At 48.1% G+C, this 17,650-nt stretch overlaps 1 protein-coding gene across 2 annotated transcripts in view; it reads right to left on the bottom strand.

The window, feature by feature from the left end:
- Positions 1 to 6,383: 6,383 nt before the first annotated feature.
- The window catches only part of LOC310666076 (methanethiol oxidase-like), a 36,208-nt gene continuing 24,941 nt past the window's right edge, over positions 6,384 to 17,650 (bottom strand). For both annotated transcript variants that reach the window (XM_083416653.1, XM_083416654.1), the window contains exons 7-12: positions 16,673 to 16,851; positions 13,818 to 13,896; positions 11,562 to 11,683; positions 10,006 to 10,098; positions 9,799 to 9,917; positions 6,384 to 6,877 (exon numbers count right to left, since the gene is read on the bottom strand). In XM_083416653.1, the coding sequence (XP_083272779.1) occupies positions 6,715 to 6,877; positions 9,799 to 9,917; positions 10,006 to 10,098; positions 11,562 to 11,683; positions 13,818 to 13,896; positions 16,673 to 16,851 (755 nt within the window). In that variant the 3' untranslated portion in view covers positions 6,384 to 6,714. The remainder of the gene's footprint in view (positions 6,878 to 9,798; positions 9,918 to 10,005; positions 10,099 to 11,561; positions 11,684 to 13,817; positions 13,897 to 16,672; positions 16,852 to 17,650) is intronic.

Raw genomic sequence — 17,650 nt, 5'->3', positions numbered from 1 at the left:
ACAAAAAGTCATTTTCAAACTGTCCTCTATTTATTGCCATTTTCCCTCGCTCCTCTTTCTCAAAAATCATACTTTTTTGGGGGGGGGAGGGCAGGCACCTCAGCTGTGGTCTCCATATATTTAATGCAGGGGACAATTCCCAGCACCCTTGAACTACAATTCCCCGTTTTATTTGGTGATGGGGATCACAAAATACTGGGAATTGTAGTTCAAGGGTGCTGGGAATTGTAGCGCCCTGAGGGGGCACTCCACTGGCACCCACATTTGCTGGTCCTTTTGCATCCTTATAGGCATAGCACACGGCCACATAATACATCTAAACCAGGGATCACCAACTTTTCCCAGATTCAGGACCCTGCTTTTAAGCCAAACGTGAATTTAGAGGCCTATTTCTTAACTTTTTGGCATCTATCTGCCTAGTGCTCCTGCTGTGATCCACCTTGGATCAGGATGAAACCCACTAAGGGGTCCTGACCTACCCAGTGAAGACCAGTGATCTAAAGTATATGACGGTTTACAGTATTTCAAACTGCTTTTTAATTGTGTTTTTTTTCTTTTTAACAATTGCTTTTAACTGTTTTTATGTTGGTTGTTTTTTTTGGTGGGGTTTTTTTTGAGGGGGGTTATTCGGCTGTTTCTGCTTATATTTTGATTATGTGCTTTGTGGTTGTATATTGTCATTTTATCTTGTGAACCACCCTGAGACGTGCAGCTATAGGGTGGCATATAAATTTAATTACGGCAATGACGGTAAAGCACTCTTAGGCCGTGTAAACACTTTGGCTCAGTTCTTAATCGCAGTGTTGTGGGTGTGTGCGCCATGTTGAGCAAAACTCCTGCATTGCAGAAGGTTGGACTAGATCATGGGTAGGCAAACCAAGGCCCGGGGGCCGGATCCAGCCCAATTGCCTTCTCAGTCCGGCCCGAGGACGGTCTGGGAATCAGCGTGTTTTTACAGAATGTAAAATGCATCTCTGGGTTATTTGTGGGGCATAGGAATTTGTTCATTTTTTTTTCTTTCCAAAATATACTCCTGCCCCCCACAAGGTCTGAGGGACAGGGGGCCGGCCCCCTGCTGAAAAAGTTTGCTGACCCCCTGGACTAGATTGTCCTCAGGGTCCCTTCCAACTCTTCTGCGATACACTTGAAGCACATCTAAAAAGGTAAAGGGACCCCTGACCATTAGGTCCAGTCGTGGCCGACTCTGGGGTTGCGGTGCTCATCTCGCTTTACTGGCTGAGGGAGCTGGCGTACAGCTTCCGGGTCATGTGGCCAGCATGACTAAGCCGCTTCTGGCGAACCAGAGCAGCGCACGGAAACGCCGTTGACCTTCCCGCTGGAGTGGTACCTACTTATCTGCTTGCACTTTGACGTGCTTTCGAACTGCTAAGTTGGCAGGAGCAGAGACCGAGCAACGGGAGCTCACTCCATCGGGGGGATTCGAACCACCAACCTTCTGATCGGCAAGTCCTAGGCTCTGTGGTTTAACCCATAGCGCCACCCACGTCCCTCTTGAAGAACATCTAGAGCACCAAATAACCCGTTTACCCTCATCTAAATATTTTTCTGTGCGATTTTCAACAAAGAGAGTTGTGATGTGGTGGTTAGAGGGTTGGACCTGAGTTCAGATCGCCACTCGGCCATGAAGGTTCCCATGGCCATATCCGGCCTCTCTTCCCAACCTACCTCCCAAGAGTGGTTGTGGGGATTAAATTAGGAGTGGGGGAAGCATGCATGCCCCCCTGAGCTCCGGGAAGGGGGCAGGGAATGGACTATGGAGGCAATAAATAAATAAAATAACCCTTGCAAAGCGGCTTAATGGTTATTACCTATTCATTTCGCTAAAACACACATCCTTTGCCGCATTCGACCTTTGCATATCCATTTTTGCAGTGCTTTCTCCCCCTAGAGGGACGCAGGGGTACACATAGCCCTAAACATTTTGTGACTCCTTGTACTTTGGTCCATTTACTGTATTTATTTTTCCCAGTTTGAACGATAAAATGGTGGTTTTTCTTGAGTCCAAAGGAGAGTACCCCTAAACACTTTTTTTAAGGGGAAAAAAGCACTGCATGTTTGCACCCATTACTTGGCTGCATTGCAAAATTAAGAAAAGGGCCTGTTCTGCAGTGTGGCACTTCGCAGATTGCTTCAGAAAGTACAAATTACACAGGCTTTGCCTTGAAATGAAGGCTGGATCAAAATTTATCATGCAGAGCTATTTGCTTCCGTCAAGAACTAGAAGTGGTTTAAGGACAGTATCCCCTGGATCTCAGCAATAATGGGGGTAGACAATCTAGGGTGCCAGAGGTTTGGGCCCTATACTATACTGGATCCCTATACTGGATCCCTATACCTGCAAGGGATCTGGACGGACTTTTTGTTCCAGGAAGGATGCTGTTTAAATTGCTAAGTGGCAGTTTGGACGCCAGGTGACGCTGCAGCCCCAGGAATGAATGAGCTTGCGGAAACTGTGGGTCTCACCCATTCTCACCTGTGGGTCTGGAGGGTGTGCTTGGAGGCATGGGGAAGGCAGACCTCCCGGGTTTCAGGCAGGGAGCATCGCAGCCCTATATCGGGAGATGCCAGCAACTGAATCTGGGAACTTCTGCATGGGAAAGGGGTACTGAAAAGAGGCTGCATTTTAATGTTGTATTTTAATCTTGTTTTTAAGTTGCATTTTAATCACTTGTTTTTATACCTGGTGTTAGCCGCCCTGAGCCTGGTCTTGGCTGGGGAGGGCGGGGTATAAATAAAATGTATTATTGTTGTTGTTGTTGTGTTGTTGTTTAGTCATTTAGTCGTGTCCGCCTCTTCGTGACCCCCTGGACCAGAGCACGCCAGGCACTCCTGTCTTCCACTGCCTCCCTCATGTTCGTAGCTTCGAGAACACTATACAACCATCTCGTCCTCGGTTGTCCCTTCTCCTTGTGCCCGCCATCTTTCCCAACATCAGGGTCTTTTCCAGGGAGTCTTCTCTTCTCCTGAGGTGGCCAAAGTCTTGGAGCCTCAGCTTCAGGATCTGTCCTTCCAGTGAGCACTCAGGGCTGATTTCCTTCAGTCCATGGGACTCTCAAGAGTCTCCTCCAGCACCAGAATTCAAAAGCATCCATTCTTCGGCGATCAGCCTTCTTTATGGTCCAGCTCTCACTTCCATACATCATATTATTATTATTATTATTATTATTACTATTACTACTACTACTACTACTACTACTACTATTCAACCCGGGCAGGAAAATTGTGCGTCTCGTAATTGTTTCAAAACTCCCGGTTCTTCCCACGCAAACACATTGTCGCCTCTACATGGTGATGGTGGGGAATTCATTGATCATTCTCTCCCATTCAAAAATATACCTAAACCCCAAACCTCAGCCTGAATCGAAACCACGGTTTCCTGTTCCACTAAGCTGCATTCATTAACTGAGCCAAGGTGGGGGGGGGGGGGATTTTGAACACTGGGTGCTCTCTGCTTGCTTTAAGCTCTTTTGCGAGCTGGGCCTATTTGCTATTCATAACGGGGGGCTAGAGGGCTGGTCAAACAGCCGCCCCATGCCCTGTATTGGGCCCCTTGGAGCTGGCTGGCTCATTAAAGAGTATGGAAGTCGCTCAGCAGTGGAAGGAGTGTTAAAGTCCACCTGGAATAGGATGGCAGGACATGGTTTGAGAGGGGCTTCTCGGTGGTGGCTCCCAGGCTTTGCAACTCTCTCCCTAGAGAAGCAAGACTGGCTCCTTCCTTGTTCTTCCACCAGCAGATGCAGTGCTTTTTTACTTTAAAAAAAATGTTTAGGGGTACTCTCATTTTGACTCAAGAAAATCATCATTTTATAGTTCAAATAAGGAAAAATAAATACAGTAAACGGACCAAAAGATTCACAAAATGTTTGGGGGGTATGCGTACCCCCAGAACAAAATCATTGAGCAGGTAAATACTGTTTTATTTCAATAGGCCTTTGGCGACTGGCCTTTCTGAAGGACAAGGCTTTTAATGTTTCTGTCCTCTTTTTATTATCTGTATTTGAATAGATTTGTTGTTATAGAATCATGGAATTGCAGAGTTGGAAGGGACTTTGAGGGTCCTCTATTTCAGCCCTCTGCAATGCAGGAATCTCAGCTGAAGCACCCATGAGAGATGGCCGTTCAACTTATAAACCTGCAAGGAAAGAGAACCCACAACCTCCTGAGGGAGACTGTTCCACTCTTGAACAGCTCTCACTGCCAGAAAGTTCTTCCTGCATTTTAGTTGGAATCTCCTTGAAGCCAGGGGTTCGAGTCCTACCCGCCAGAGTAGGAGAAAACAAGCTTGCTCCCTCTTCCATGCCATAGTCCTTTAGGTATTTGAAGACGGCTATGATATCTATTAGGGATGCGGGTGGTGCTGTGGGTTAAACCACAGAGCCTAGGGCTTGCCGATCAGGTCGGCGGTTCGAATCCCCCTGACGGGGTGAGCTCCCGTTGCTCGGTCCCTGCTCCTGCCAATCTAGCAGTTCGAAAGCACGTCAAAGTGCAAGTAGATAAATAGGTACCGCTCCGGCGGGAAGGTAAACAGCATTTCCTTGTGCTACTCTGGTTCGCCAGAAGCGGCTTAGTCCTGCTGGCCACATGACACGGAAGCTGTACGCCGGCTCCCTCGGCCAGTAAAGAGAGATGAGCGCCACAACCCCAGAGTTGTCCGCAACTGGACCTAATGGTCAGGGGTCCCTTTACCTTTACCTTTATGCTATCTATTCTCAGGACTCAGCTACACAGCTGCAAATAAAACGTTTTAAGTGTGTTGTAAAGTGCATCATACAAATGTGATACTAGATGGGAACAGTGAGCTATAGCAAATTCAGTCTATTTTTCAAAACAATTTTTTTATAATAAAAGCATTTTCACAACTTTTTTTTATGTGTCTAAATTCCACCTCAGAGGGACGCGGGTGGCGCTGTGGGTTAAACCACTGAGCCTAGGACTTGCCGATCAGAAGGTTGGCAGTTCGAATCCCCGCAACGGGGTGAGCTCCCGTTCCTCGGTCCCTGCTCCTGCCAACCTAGCAGTTCGAAAGCCCATCAAAGTGCAAGTAGATAACTAGGTACTGCTCTGGCGGGAAAGTAAACGGCATTTCCGTGCGCTGCTCTGGTTCGCCAGAAGGGGCTTAGTCATGCTGGCCACATGACCTGGAAGCTGTACGCCAGCTCCCTCGGCCAGTAATGCGAGATGAGCGCCGCAACCCCAGAGTCGGTCACGACTGGACCTAATGGTCAGGGGTCCCTTTACCTTTACCTAAATTCCACCTCAGTCTCCTGCTTCCCAGACTAAACATACCCAACACACTTAGGCAGGAAGAACCAGGTGCACAAATATAAGGTAGGAGACACCTGGCTTGCCAGTAGTACATGTGAAAAGGATCTAGGGGTCTTGGAGGACCACAGACTTAACATGAGTCAACAGTGTGATGCAGCAGCAAAAAAAGCTAACACTATTCTAGGCTGCATCAACAGAAGTCTAGAGTCCAGATCAAGGGACGTAATAGTGCCACTCTCTTCTGCCTTGGTCAGAGCACACCTGGAGTCCTGTGTCCAGTTCTGGGCGCCACAATTTAAGAAGGATGTTGACAAGCTGGAAGGTGTGCAGAGGAGGGCAACCAAGATGATCAAGGGTCTGGAAACTAAGCCTTAGGAGGAATGTTATATTGTTTTAATTCTATAACAGTTTAATTACCTTTTAACTATTACCTTTTATATATTTTTAGCTTTCTGTATTTTAACTGTGCTGCTTTGATTTCTGTTAAGCTGCCTTGAGTCCTCCTGGTCTGGGGGGGGAATGGAATATAAATAAATATTCTAATAATAAATGCTCTCTGAGAATTTAGCACAGTATAGATGTGAGGTGCAAGGGAAGATTAAATGTGGCCCATTTGATACCTCCCAGTTTCCCTTTTTCAGTTACCGTATTTTTCTGTTCATAAGACACCCCTATTTGGGGGGACTCAGATTTAAGAAAATGGGGAGAGATGTATCTGTGTACAGTGGTACCTCGGGTTAAGGACTTAATTTGTTCTGGAGGTCCGTTCTTATCCTGAAACTATTCTTAATCTGAGGTACCACTTTAGCTAATGGGGCCTCCTGCTGCTGCCGCACGATTTCTGTTCTCACCCTGAACCAAAGTTCTTAACCTGAGGTACTATTTCTGGGTTAGCGGAGTCTGTAACCTGAAGCGTCTGTAACCTGAACCATTTGTAACCCAAGGTACCACTGTATAAGACGCCCCCTAATTTTTGACATTATTTTTTTCAGGGAAAAAACCTAGTCTTATACATGGAAAAATACGGTGTGTAAATAAATCAGACAATCAGACCACCTGCTACCCATTAAATGAAGGGGCCATGTATCAAGCATATGAGATTTTAAAAAAATGTTTATTCATTTTCTGCAGCTCTGTTTTCAACAGTCTTGTCATGCAATGAGTTGAATGCCAAAACCGCCCTATGCAATTCTCTCCCCCGCCCTTTAGATTGGTTTATTGTTGTACAAAATACTTTTAAAAAATACTTTGGAGGCAGGCAGGGAAGAAAACCGCTGACTCAGGAGAGCGAGGGACTCCCATGACTCAGCACGAGCATACAGACATTTTTAAAGGGTGAAAACCTGTGACGAAGAGATGCTTCCGTAAAGGTAGCTTAGCAGGAGGAAGGAGGGGAGAGAGATGCCTGCCCAGATCACCTAGATCCGCCTAGATCCAGATGTCCGAGGTGCAATCTCCCCCGGGGTAGCGCATCTCGTGAGCGCGAGCTGGACCGAAGGGCTCCTTCCCGAAATCCACCAGGAAGTCTGGGTTCACGCAGAGGCCGCCGTTCTCGGTGTCCACGTCGATTTGCAGCATGACTGAGCCTTCCCTGCAAAAGGCAAAGGCAAAAGGGAGCTCAGAGGCAGGTCATTCGCTTGGCATCCAGAAGGCCCCACAATCCATTCGCCAGCATACAAATCCATAGGCCCAGACCATCGTCCAACTCAAAATAATCCGGCATGAAAATCCCCAAACTCAGTTCCATGGGTGACTCTGAGTCAACTCCCTGGGATAGTTTATTGTTGTACATGGTTTCTAAATTTATTGTTCTACATTGTTTTAATTGTCTGTTTTCACCATATTTGCACATCAGTTTCTAATGTTCTGAGTGTCCTCTATTTCAGAGGCTTCTACTCTGCAGCCTCTTACAGTTGTTTTAAATGCGAGTCTTTTAGTTCTGATGCTCTTACAGTTGTTTTAACTGCGTGTTTATATTTGTTTTTAGTGCTTATCTGTTCTAATTATCTGTTTTTATCCATCCATTATCTTTGTTTAATCTTGTATTTTATTCAGATGTTTTATCCTATGCTTGTTTCTTTGTCCTTATTTGCTCTAACAATTTTAGTAAAGGTAAAGGTACCCCTGCCCGTACGGGTCAGTCTTGACAGACTCTAGGGTTGTGCACTCATCTCACTCTAGAGGCCGGGAGCCAGCGCTGTCCGAAGACACTTCCGGGTCACGTGGCCAGCGTGACGAAGCTGCTCCGGCGAGCCGGCACCAGCGCAGCACACGGAAACGCCGTTTACCTTCCCGCTATAAAGCGGTACCTATTTATCTACTTGCACTTTGATGGGCTTTCGAACTGCTAGGTGGGCAGGAGCTGGGACCAAATGACGGGAGCTTACCCCGCCACGGGGATTCGAACCGCCGACCATGCGATCGGCAAGTCCTAGGCGCTGAGATTTTATCGGTTTTATCGGTTAAAAAAAATAAAATCCTAACTGCTATTTTATTTATATGTGTTTGTTTGTTTGTTTATCCTGGTCTGTGACCGTAATAAAGTTCATTCATTCCCCAGCATCTCAAGGTACAGCTGGGAAAGACTCTGTGCCGGGAAGCAGGAGGGATGCTGTCGATCAGTGCCATAGATGTCAACTTACAGCAGTCAACTTACAGCAGCCTCGAAAATAAGGGATCAGCAGCCAAAATAAGGGATTTTCCCGGCACAGGGTATGTTCAACTTCTGAGCCCCTCCGAGCCAAAGGCAGAAAGCCCAGCCAGCAGCCAAACGAAGCCTCAAGCGGTGGTTCCCACAGCGCAGCAACCGGGCAAAGGGGATGCAGCAAGGAAAACCACCGTCCCCTCTCCGCTGGGAAGCGCTGAGCAAAGGCGAGTCCCCAGGCAACGCGGCTGATTTGATCGGCACAAGGCATGCAAGCTCCACCCCCCAGTCGTTCTCAGACTCCTTACTGGGTGAGCAACGCAGCCAAGCAACAGTTGGAGCCTCCCTCCTCCCTGGCCGGCAGGAAGGGAGGGAGAGGAGCTGCTTCCTTTGAAACCCGGGAAATTTAAGGGACATCATCAACAAGGGACAGCAGTGGGACATGGCGCTGGGATAAGGGACTGTCCCGCCAAATAAGGGACAGTTGACAGCTATGGTCAGTGCAGACAGGACCAGTGCAAGGCAGATCCCTGTCTTCCTGCTTAAATCAGACCATTAATCAGAACCACGAGGACCATATACACAATCAGCAAAGAAGTATGGGATACTATTTTAATATATGATCACAGTGGAGAGATTCTTGTGTGGACCAAGATGGAAAGACTTATTGTTGTCTAATATGGAGGAAGGGTCGTTGAAGTTATGGGAGACAAAGCTGATCGGTTTGATTAGAGCAGGGGTCAGCAAACTTTTTCAGGAGGGGGCCAGTCCACTGTCCCTCAGACATGGTGGGGGGCCAGTCCCACCCTCTCCCGAAAGGACCCCCCTGCGTGGTCAGTACCTGTGTGGTGAGGCCTCTGTGCCCCACCAATTTAGTGCAGGGACTGACTGAGCGGGCGGCAGGGTCCGCGGGCCAGATTAACGAGCCTGGTGGGCCGCATCCAGTCCGCGAGCCTTAGTTTGCCAACCCCTGGATTAGAGGGAAACCACTGCCGGCATTTATTATAGATAATGATCAGAGATCCCCTTTTGGACTTTTTGCGTGATAGGGGAAATGAACTAATCTATCTGGGAAAACAGAACAGAAAGTAGATCAGTTGGGTGTCATTCTAGAGTAAACATTTTGAATCATTTATTTTATGTAACTGACGGATGGAAAATCAGAAGCCCTTTTCCTTTACTCTTTTTGGTTTTCCTTTGGTGTTTTCTCTTTCTTTGTTCTTTTTTAGATTATTTTATTGTATTGCATCATGAAAAAACTTTTGTTATGTACTGAGTTGACTAGGATCCAAAATGCAGCAGTCTGATTGGCCCTAGAACAATAGGATCCAGAATGCAGCAGTCTGATTGGTCCGCAGGAGCCACCCAATCTAGCTCCAGGTGGAAGTGAACCCACAACCTGATTGGCCTACAGGAGAATCCCGGAATTAGCCAATCACGTGGGGCCCATTGTGTAAATAATGTATATAAAGCAGATTCCGGGGGAACTTCCATTCCTTCTCACCACTATGAGCTGAATAAAGAGCATGAAATCCACTCTCGACTCCGAGTATATTTCAGCTTTAATAAAATATTTTTAAAGAAAAAGAGCCATGAGGACTGGAATCTTGCTATTATATTTAAGGGAAGGGGCATAGCTCAGTGCATTAGCACTTGCTTCGCCTGCAGAAGGTGCCAGGTTCAGTCCCTTGCATCTCCCTGGCAGGGAGGCTGTGACACTTACAGAATCACAGAATTGCAGCGTTGGATGGGACCCTGAGGGTCATCTAGTCCAACCCCCTGAACTTGTGATACACACATCCCAGATTTCAGTACAGAGCAGGGGAAGAAGGGGCGGAATCGGCCAGTTAGCTGCTTGATGCTCTTACCTGACCATCTGAGGGTAAAACTGCTTGTCCCAAGGTGTGTACAAAGAGGTCGTTGTGTACAGCCTCTTGCCGTCCAAGCTGAGTTGAATCATTTGAGGTCCGCCATAGACCCTCTTTCCCTAAAGGCAGAGAAAATGTGGGGTGAGGAAGGTTCGGTTTGAATTCCTCCCGTTCCCTCGCCACCCTTGCAGCTCCAGGTTGACTCACCTGGATCATAAACGGGTCAGGCTGGCAGTCCAGCTCATCGTCTTCCAGGACGGTCACCACGCCGCCTTTGTAAATGTTCCCGCCAACAAAGACCTGGGGGCGCGACACAAGTCCCCCAAAAGGCCAGAGAAAGAGAGAGATAATCAGCTGAGCTCACGAGGAACAGCATCTTCCAAGGAGCTGTTTGGCTTGGCAAGGTCATATCCATGCCGTACACTTTTAAAACTTGTGGCTTTCCCCGCAAAGAATTATGGGAACTGTAGTTTGTGGAGGGTGCTGGGAGTTCTAGCGCCACGGGGGGAAACTACAGTTCCCACGATTCCTTGGGGGAAGCAGGGAAGTTCACCTGGTGCCTTCATTATACACCTTAAGGAGCCAGGCAAAAACATTCCTTTTTAACCAGGCCTTTGGTTGACCTCATCAACAGCCCATACCCTTTTAAAATATGGCTCTTTTTTGGGGGGGGTGTATTATTGGGTTATTGCTTTTATTTTTATTTTATATACTGGGATGTTTTTATGTGAACTGCCCTGAGACCTCTGGGTATAGGGCGGTGTTATGTACTGAGTTGAATAGGATCCAAACTGCAGCAGTCTGATTGGTCCTAGAACAATAGGATCCAAACTGCAGCAGTCTGATTGGTCCTAGAACAATAGGATCCAAACTGCAGCAGTCTGATTGGTCCTAGAACAAGAGGATTCAGAATGCAGCAGTCTGATTGGTCCTAGAACAATGCAGCAGTATGATTGGTTGGCAGGAACCACCCAATCATGCTCCAGATAGAAGTGAATCCACAACCTGATTGGCTTACAGTAGAATTCCGGAATTAGCCAATCACGTGCAGCCCATTGTGTAAATAATGTATATAAAGCAGATACTTTGAGGGGACATTCATTCATTCCTCCTCACCACTATGAGCTGAATAAAGAGCATGAAATCACTTTGCGACTCTCAGGCGGTATATTATTATTATTATTATTATTATTATTATTCATAATAATAATAATAAGTATTAGAACAGTAGCGGGGAGTTCCAGGAACATTGAACCCCCTGCTAAAACAGAGCCTTCTTCCTCCATTTTAACTGTGTTTTGTTCCCTGCCAGGTACTTTTAAATCCCCAGTCGTCATCGTGATGTCCAGGGATTGACAGATGGGTGTTGATTGTGGCCCTTCTCAGTAGTGGTGCCCAGACTGTGGAACGCACCCCCCCCATCAGATGTTAAAGAAATAAACAACCACCTGCCGTTTAAAAGACATCTGAAGGCAGCCCTGTTTAGGGAAGTTTTTCGTGGCTGATGTTTTATCGTGTTTTTAATATTCTGCTGGAAGCCACCCAGAGTGGATGTGGAGGCCCGGTCAGATGGGCGGGGTATGAGTAATAAAATATTATTATTAATTATCATCATCATCATCCCTGAGGTGTAACTGAACCAAGAGTGTGGATGTGATAAGAATTCAGTGGTCATTTAGCCAATTATGCTGTTTTCAACCCTGGTCAGCCAGAAGCTTCTGGGAACCCCACCAAGTCTGGCAAGGGGTCCGGTGCTCTTTTACCTGGCCAACCAGTTTAGGGCAGAACGGGTTGGTGATGTCATACTGGCGGAGATCACCATGCAGCCAATTGCTCAAGTAGAGGTACCGGTCGTCCATCGAAATGAGGATGTCGGTGACGAAACCTGGAGGAGAAGAGGGCAGGTCAGGATTCACTTTCTTTTATTCCTTAATAATAATACAGTGGTGCCTCGCAATACGAAAAGAATCCGTTTCACGAGTCTCTTCGTCTTGCGGTTTTTTCGTCTTGCAAAGCAAGCCCATTAGCGGATTAGCGCTATTAGCGGTTTAGCGGCTATTAAAGGCTTAAGGGATTAGCGGATTAGCTGCTAAAAGGCTGTTAGCAGCTTAGTGCCTTAGAAAAAGGGGGTGGGGAGCGGAAAAAAATTGCAAGAATCGCAAGACATTTTCGTCTTGCGAAGCAAGCTCATAGAGAAATTCGTCCTGCGAAGCGCATTGAAAAACGGAAAACCCTTTTGTCTAGCGGGTTTTCCGTCTTGCGAGGCATTCGTCTTGCAGGGCACCACTGTAATATTAATAATAATAAAATTTTATTTATATTCCGCCCTCCCCAGGCGAAGCCGGGCTCAGAGCGGCTAACGAGTAAAAACAACACATACATAAAATCACAATCAATTAATTGAAATACGTTCTAAAATCAATTCATTCTCCAATCAATTCAGAATCAAATTGATGGCAAGCATTGGGCTAGAGTGCTATGAGGGTTACTGAAGGAGGGGGTCAGACTGTGCCTTGGCCAACGGCCTGGTGGAACAGCTCCGTCTTGCAGGCCCTGCGGAAAGATGTCAAGTCCCGCAGGGCCCTAGTCTCTTGGGACAGAGATCGGGGCCACAGCTGAAAAGGCCCTGGCTCTGGTCAAGGCCAGTCTAGTTTCCCTGTGGCCCGGGACCTCCAAGATGTTTTTATTTGAAGACCACAAGGTCCTCCGTGGGACATACCAGGAGAGGCGGTCCCGTAGGTACGAGGGTCCTAGGGCTTTAAATGTTAAAACCACTCCCTAGGTTATTTTCTGCCACACAGATTCAATGACCACACCATTTGTTGAAAGCACTTCTGACGCCACTTTAAGCCATAACGGCTTCCTCTAGCCCCAAAGGATTCTGGGAACTCTAGCTTCTTGAGGGTGCTGAGAGTCGCCAGGAAGCTCCCATCTCAGAACTACAATTCCAGGCTGCCTTCACGGGCTGCCCTACGTGGAGCACATTGCAGTAGTCTAATCTAGGGGTTCACAAAGCACGGAACGACAGCGACTGGTTCTCTGTCTTCTAGGAAGTGGCGCTAGCTAGCTGCCCTATCGACCAATTCCGAGGCTAGGTTTTATTTCGGGAACAGTGGCTGCTGGATTCAGTTGGAAGGAACGTGGAAAGTGAAATATACTCTGAGTCGAGAGTGGATTTCATGCTCTTTATTCAGCTCATAGTGGTGAGGAGGAATGGAAGTTCCCCCAGAATGTCTGCTTTATATGTCTGCATCCCCTTTGCCGGGTTGCTGCGCTGTGGGAAACATCGCTTGAGGCTAATTCCGGGGTTCTCCTGTAGGCCAATCAGGTTGTGGATTCACTTCCCCCTGGAGCTGGATTGGGTGGCTCCTGTGGACCAATCAGACTGCTGCATTCTGGATCCTATTGTTCTAGGACCAATAAGATTGCTGCATTCTTGAGCCTATTGTTCTAGGACCAATCAGATTGCTGCATTCTTGATCCTATTGTTCTAGGACCAATCAGATTGCTGCATTCTTGATCCTATTGTTCTAGGACCAATCAGACTGCTGCATTCTGGATCCTATTGTTCTAGGACCAATCAGACTGATGCATTCTGGATCCTATTGTTCTAGGACCAATCAGACTGCTGCATTCTGGATCCTATTGTTCTAGGACCAATCAGACTGCTGCATTCTGGATCCTATTGTTCTAGGACCAATCAGACTGCTGCATTCTGGATCCTATTGTTCTAGGACCAATCAGACTGCTGCATTCTGGATCCTATTGTTCTAGGACCAATCAGACTGCTGCATTCTCGATCCTATTGTTCTAGGACCAATCAGACTGATGCATTCTGGATCCTATTGTTCTAGGACCAATCAGATTGCTGCATTCTGGATCCTATTGTTCTAGGACCAATCAGACTGCTGCATTCTGGATCCTATTGTTCTAGGACCAATCAGACTGATGCATTTTGGATCCTATTCAACTCAGCACATAACAGAAAGCGAGCCACAGCCGCCCATTTCTTTACTCACCTGGCATTTCAGGAAAGTACCACCCTGACACCTTCTTGTTCGGAATCTGGATCACCTTTTCAGCCGCCCAGTCCCCGTTCTGCAGCAGAAAAGCATGTTGAGAAGGGGGATCCACTGTGCCAAGATGCTACAGCAGGGAGGGATCTCTGCTGAAGATCCCAGGCAGACCACTGCATTCCTCCCCAACCCCTGGCTTTCAATTTCCCCTGCTCAGCCATCAGCCAGCATTCCTCGACTAATCTGCACACACAGCTCCCTGTGGGCTATGTTTTGGGGTTTCCTTCCCGGTATTCACCACGAAGGAAGGTCGGTGCTCCTACAAACCTTGGGTCTTCCCCTGAAGCTGTTCAATCACAGGCAGTCCCATTTTTATCCCTCTTGTGCAAGGGATAGAATCAAAGAATCTTAAGAGCTGGAAGGGACCCACGGGTCATCTAGTCCAACCCCCTGGCAGATGGCCACCCAACCTCTGCTTAAAAATCTCCAAGGAAGGTATATCTGAAGGTATATCCAGTATACCTGAAGGAGCGTCTCCACCCTCATCCTTCTGCCCGGACACTGAGGTCCAGATCCGAGGGCCTTCTGGCGGTTCCCTCCCTGCGAGAAGCCAAGTTACAGGGAACCAGGCAGAGGGCCTTCTCGGTGGTGGCGCCCTCCCTGTGGAACGCCCTCCCACCAGATGTCAAAGAGAACAACAACTACCAGACTTTTAGAAGACATCTGTAGGCAGCCCTGTTTAGGGAAGCTTTTAGTGTTTGATGTATTACAGTATTTTAATATTTTTTTGGAAGCTGCCCAGAGTGGCTGACCACTGTTTAGACCACAGCGCCACCCGCGTCCCAGGTGATAAGTAAACAGTGATATTTTATTGCTCCTGTCTCGTTTTCTGGCCCTTGGAATCTCTGTAGTTTGTCTTTCCTTTTTTCCTAGCAACCAGGAAGCTAGGAGGGAGAAATGTAAAGTATTGCACTTGGGCAAAAAAAATGAGAGGCACAAATACAAGATGGGTGACACCTGGCTTGAGAGCAGTACATGTGAAAAGGATCTAGGAGTCTTGGTTGACCACAAACTTGACATGAGCCAACAGTGTGACGCGGCAGCTAAAAAAGCCAATGCAATTCTGGGCTGCATCAATAGGAGTATAGCATCTAGATCAAGGGAAGTAATAGTGCCACTGTATTCTGCTCTGGTCGGACCTCACCTGGAGTGCTGTGTCCAGTTCTGGGCACCACAGTTCAAGAAGGACACTGACAAACTGGAACGTGTCCAGAGGAGGGCAACCAAAATGGTCAAAGGCCTGGAAACGATGCCTTATGAGGAACGTCTAAGGGAGCTGGGCATGTTTAGCCTGGAGAAGAGGAGGTTAAGGGGTGATATGATAGCCATGTTCAAATATATGAAGGGATGTCACATGGAGGAGGGAGAAAGGTTGTTTTCTGCTGCTCCAGAGAAGCGGACACGGAGCAATGGATCCAAACTACAAGAAAGAAGATTCCACCTAAACATTAGGAAGAACTTCCTGACAGTAAGAGCTGTTTGACAGTGGAATTTGCTGCCAAGGAGTGTGGTGGAGTCTCCTTCTTTGGAGGTCTTTAAGCAGAGGCTTGACAACCATATGTCAGGAGTGCTCTGATGGTGTTTCCTGCTTGGCAGGGGGTTGGACTCGATGGCCCTTGTGGTCTCTTCCAACTCTATGATTCTATGATTCTATGATTCTATGATTCTATGATCCTTCCCATGGTGGGTTCGTCTGACATCAGGTACTCCCTAGAAGTTAATTTCTCCAAGTACTGCTACGTGAGAAGTGCGGGTAGAGGACGCAGAATCCCTTCCCCAAATGGAATGCCCAGATTTTATGCAAATCTGCGTCCTCATTCCCAAGTGAGTCAGAGGGCCCAATCCACCAGCTGCTTAAAAAGGTAAAGGGACCCCTGACCGTTACGTCCAGTCGTGGCCGACTCTGGGGTTGCAGCGCTCATCTCGCTTTATTGGCCGAGGGAGCCGGCGTACAGCTTCCGGGTCATGTTATAGAATTAAAACAATATAACATTCCTCATAAGGCTTGGTTTCCAGACCCCTGATCATCTTGGTTGCCCTCCTCTGCACACCTTCCAGCTTATCAACATCCTTCTTAAATTGTGGCGCCCAGAACTGGACACAGGACTCCAGGTGTGATCTGACCAAGGCAGAAGAGAGTGGCACTATTACGTCCCTTGATCTGGACTCTAGACTTCTGTTGATGCAGCCTAGAATAGCGTTAGCTTTTTTTGCTGCTGCATCACACTGTTGACTCATGTTAAGTCTGTGGTGCACCAAGACCCCTAGATCCTTTTCACATGTACTACTGGCAAGCCAGGTGTCTCCTACCTTATATTTGTGCACCTGGTTCTTCCTGCCTAAGTGTGTTGGGTATGTTTAGCCTGGGAAGCAGGAGACTGAGGTGGAATTTAGGTAAAGGTAAAAGGACCCCTGACCATTAGGTCCCGTCGAGACCGACTCTGGGGTTGTGGCGCTCATCTCACTTTACTGGCCAAGGGAGCCGGCGTACAGCTTCTGGGTCATGTGGCCAGCAGGACTAAGCCGCTTCTGGCGAACCAGAGCAGCGCACGGAAACGCCGTTTACCTTCCCGCCGGAGTGGTACCTATTTATCTACTTGCACTTTGACGTGCTTTCGAACTGCTAGGTTGGCAGGAGCAGGGACCGAGCAACGGGAGCTCACCCCGTCGTGGGGATTTGAACCTCCGACCTTCTGATCGGCAAGTCCTAGGCTCTGTGGTTTAACCCACAGCACCACCCACGTCCCTTACTGGGCCCCCAACCTCCTGTGGGCTCCCCTGCCCCCATTCATTCTAACCTCTGTCTTGAAGAAATGATGGATGGAACTCTGCAACGTGCAGCCCACCATTCCGTGTGCGGCGTCGGGGTTATGTAGGAACCGGATCTCCAAGGGGGCAGAATCCTCTCCAACGTCAATCTGCTGGATCAGGCAGTGAGTTGTCCAGTCCCAGACGTTCAGCCGACGCCCGTAGCGCTCTGCAGAGGAGCAAAACAAGGACAACATGAACCACAGAGGGACCCTGGTCGCGATCCTGCAATACCCAACGAAACAGGCTGCTCGGGTTTTTTTAGCCCTGAGTGAGCCAGCAGTAAATCACACTGTGCAAGCTGGAGTTAACTCTCTAGTGGCCAAAACACACTATGCGAAGGAATCTCAGGGCTAACTCATCTCTGGTAGGTCTCACCACAGACTCTCCCCACTCACTAAATCCTGTTACCTCTTCATCTTCTGACTCTCGCTCTTTCCTGTCTTCTCCCTCTTCTCCTCCTGACCACCCAATGTTGTTCCACCCCCCTGGGCTCTGAGCCTTCCTCCCTTGGGGGTTCCCCAGCTGGTCGCCCCCACTATTCCTCTGCTTTCAACCAGTCCACACGAGTGTCATGGGTCGGTGGTTCCCATCACCAGTCTAGGTGCCACTATGTCAGGTGTGCGTGCAGGAGCCAGGCCCTGTGACCAATAGGACTCTGCAGGACTGGGGCCTTCCAAAGTTTGTTCTGAAGAGGCAAGGCGCGGCCACACAGGTGAGGCTGATTGGTAACTCACAGCACCTGGTGGCAAGAGCCGGGAAGGGATATAAGGGCAGCATTTCCCTTCGGCTCTTGGCCACAGCAACACATTCCCTGCCTTGCTGCGTTTGGCTCCTTGACTCCTGGCTTCTTGATCCTCAGACCTCTGACTCCTTGATTTCTTGCTTCTTGATCCTTGGCCCCTGACTCCTTGATTTCTTGCTTCTTGATCCTCGGACCCTTGACTTTGTGACTCCTTGCTTCTTGA

The sequence above is a fragment of the Podarcis tiliguerta genome (assembly GCF_965153285.1).
Source record: "Podarcis tiliguerta genome assembly, chromosome: 16".
Classification (NCBI taxonomy): domain Eukaryota; kingdom Metazoa; phylum Chordata; class Lepidosauria; order Squamata; family Lacertidae; genus Podarcis; species Podarcis tiliguerta.
Note: the sequence above shows the minus strand (reverse complement) of the source record. Positions and strands in the feature narration are given on the sequence as shown.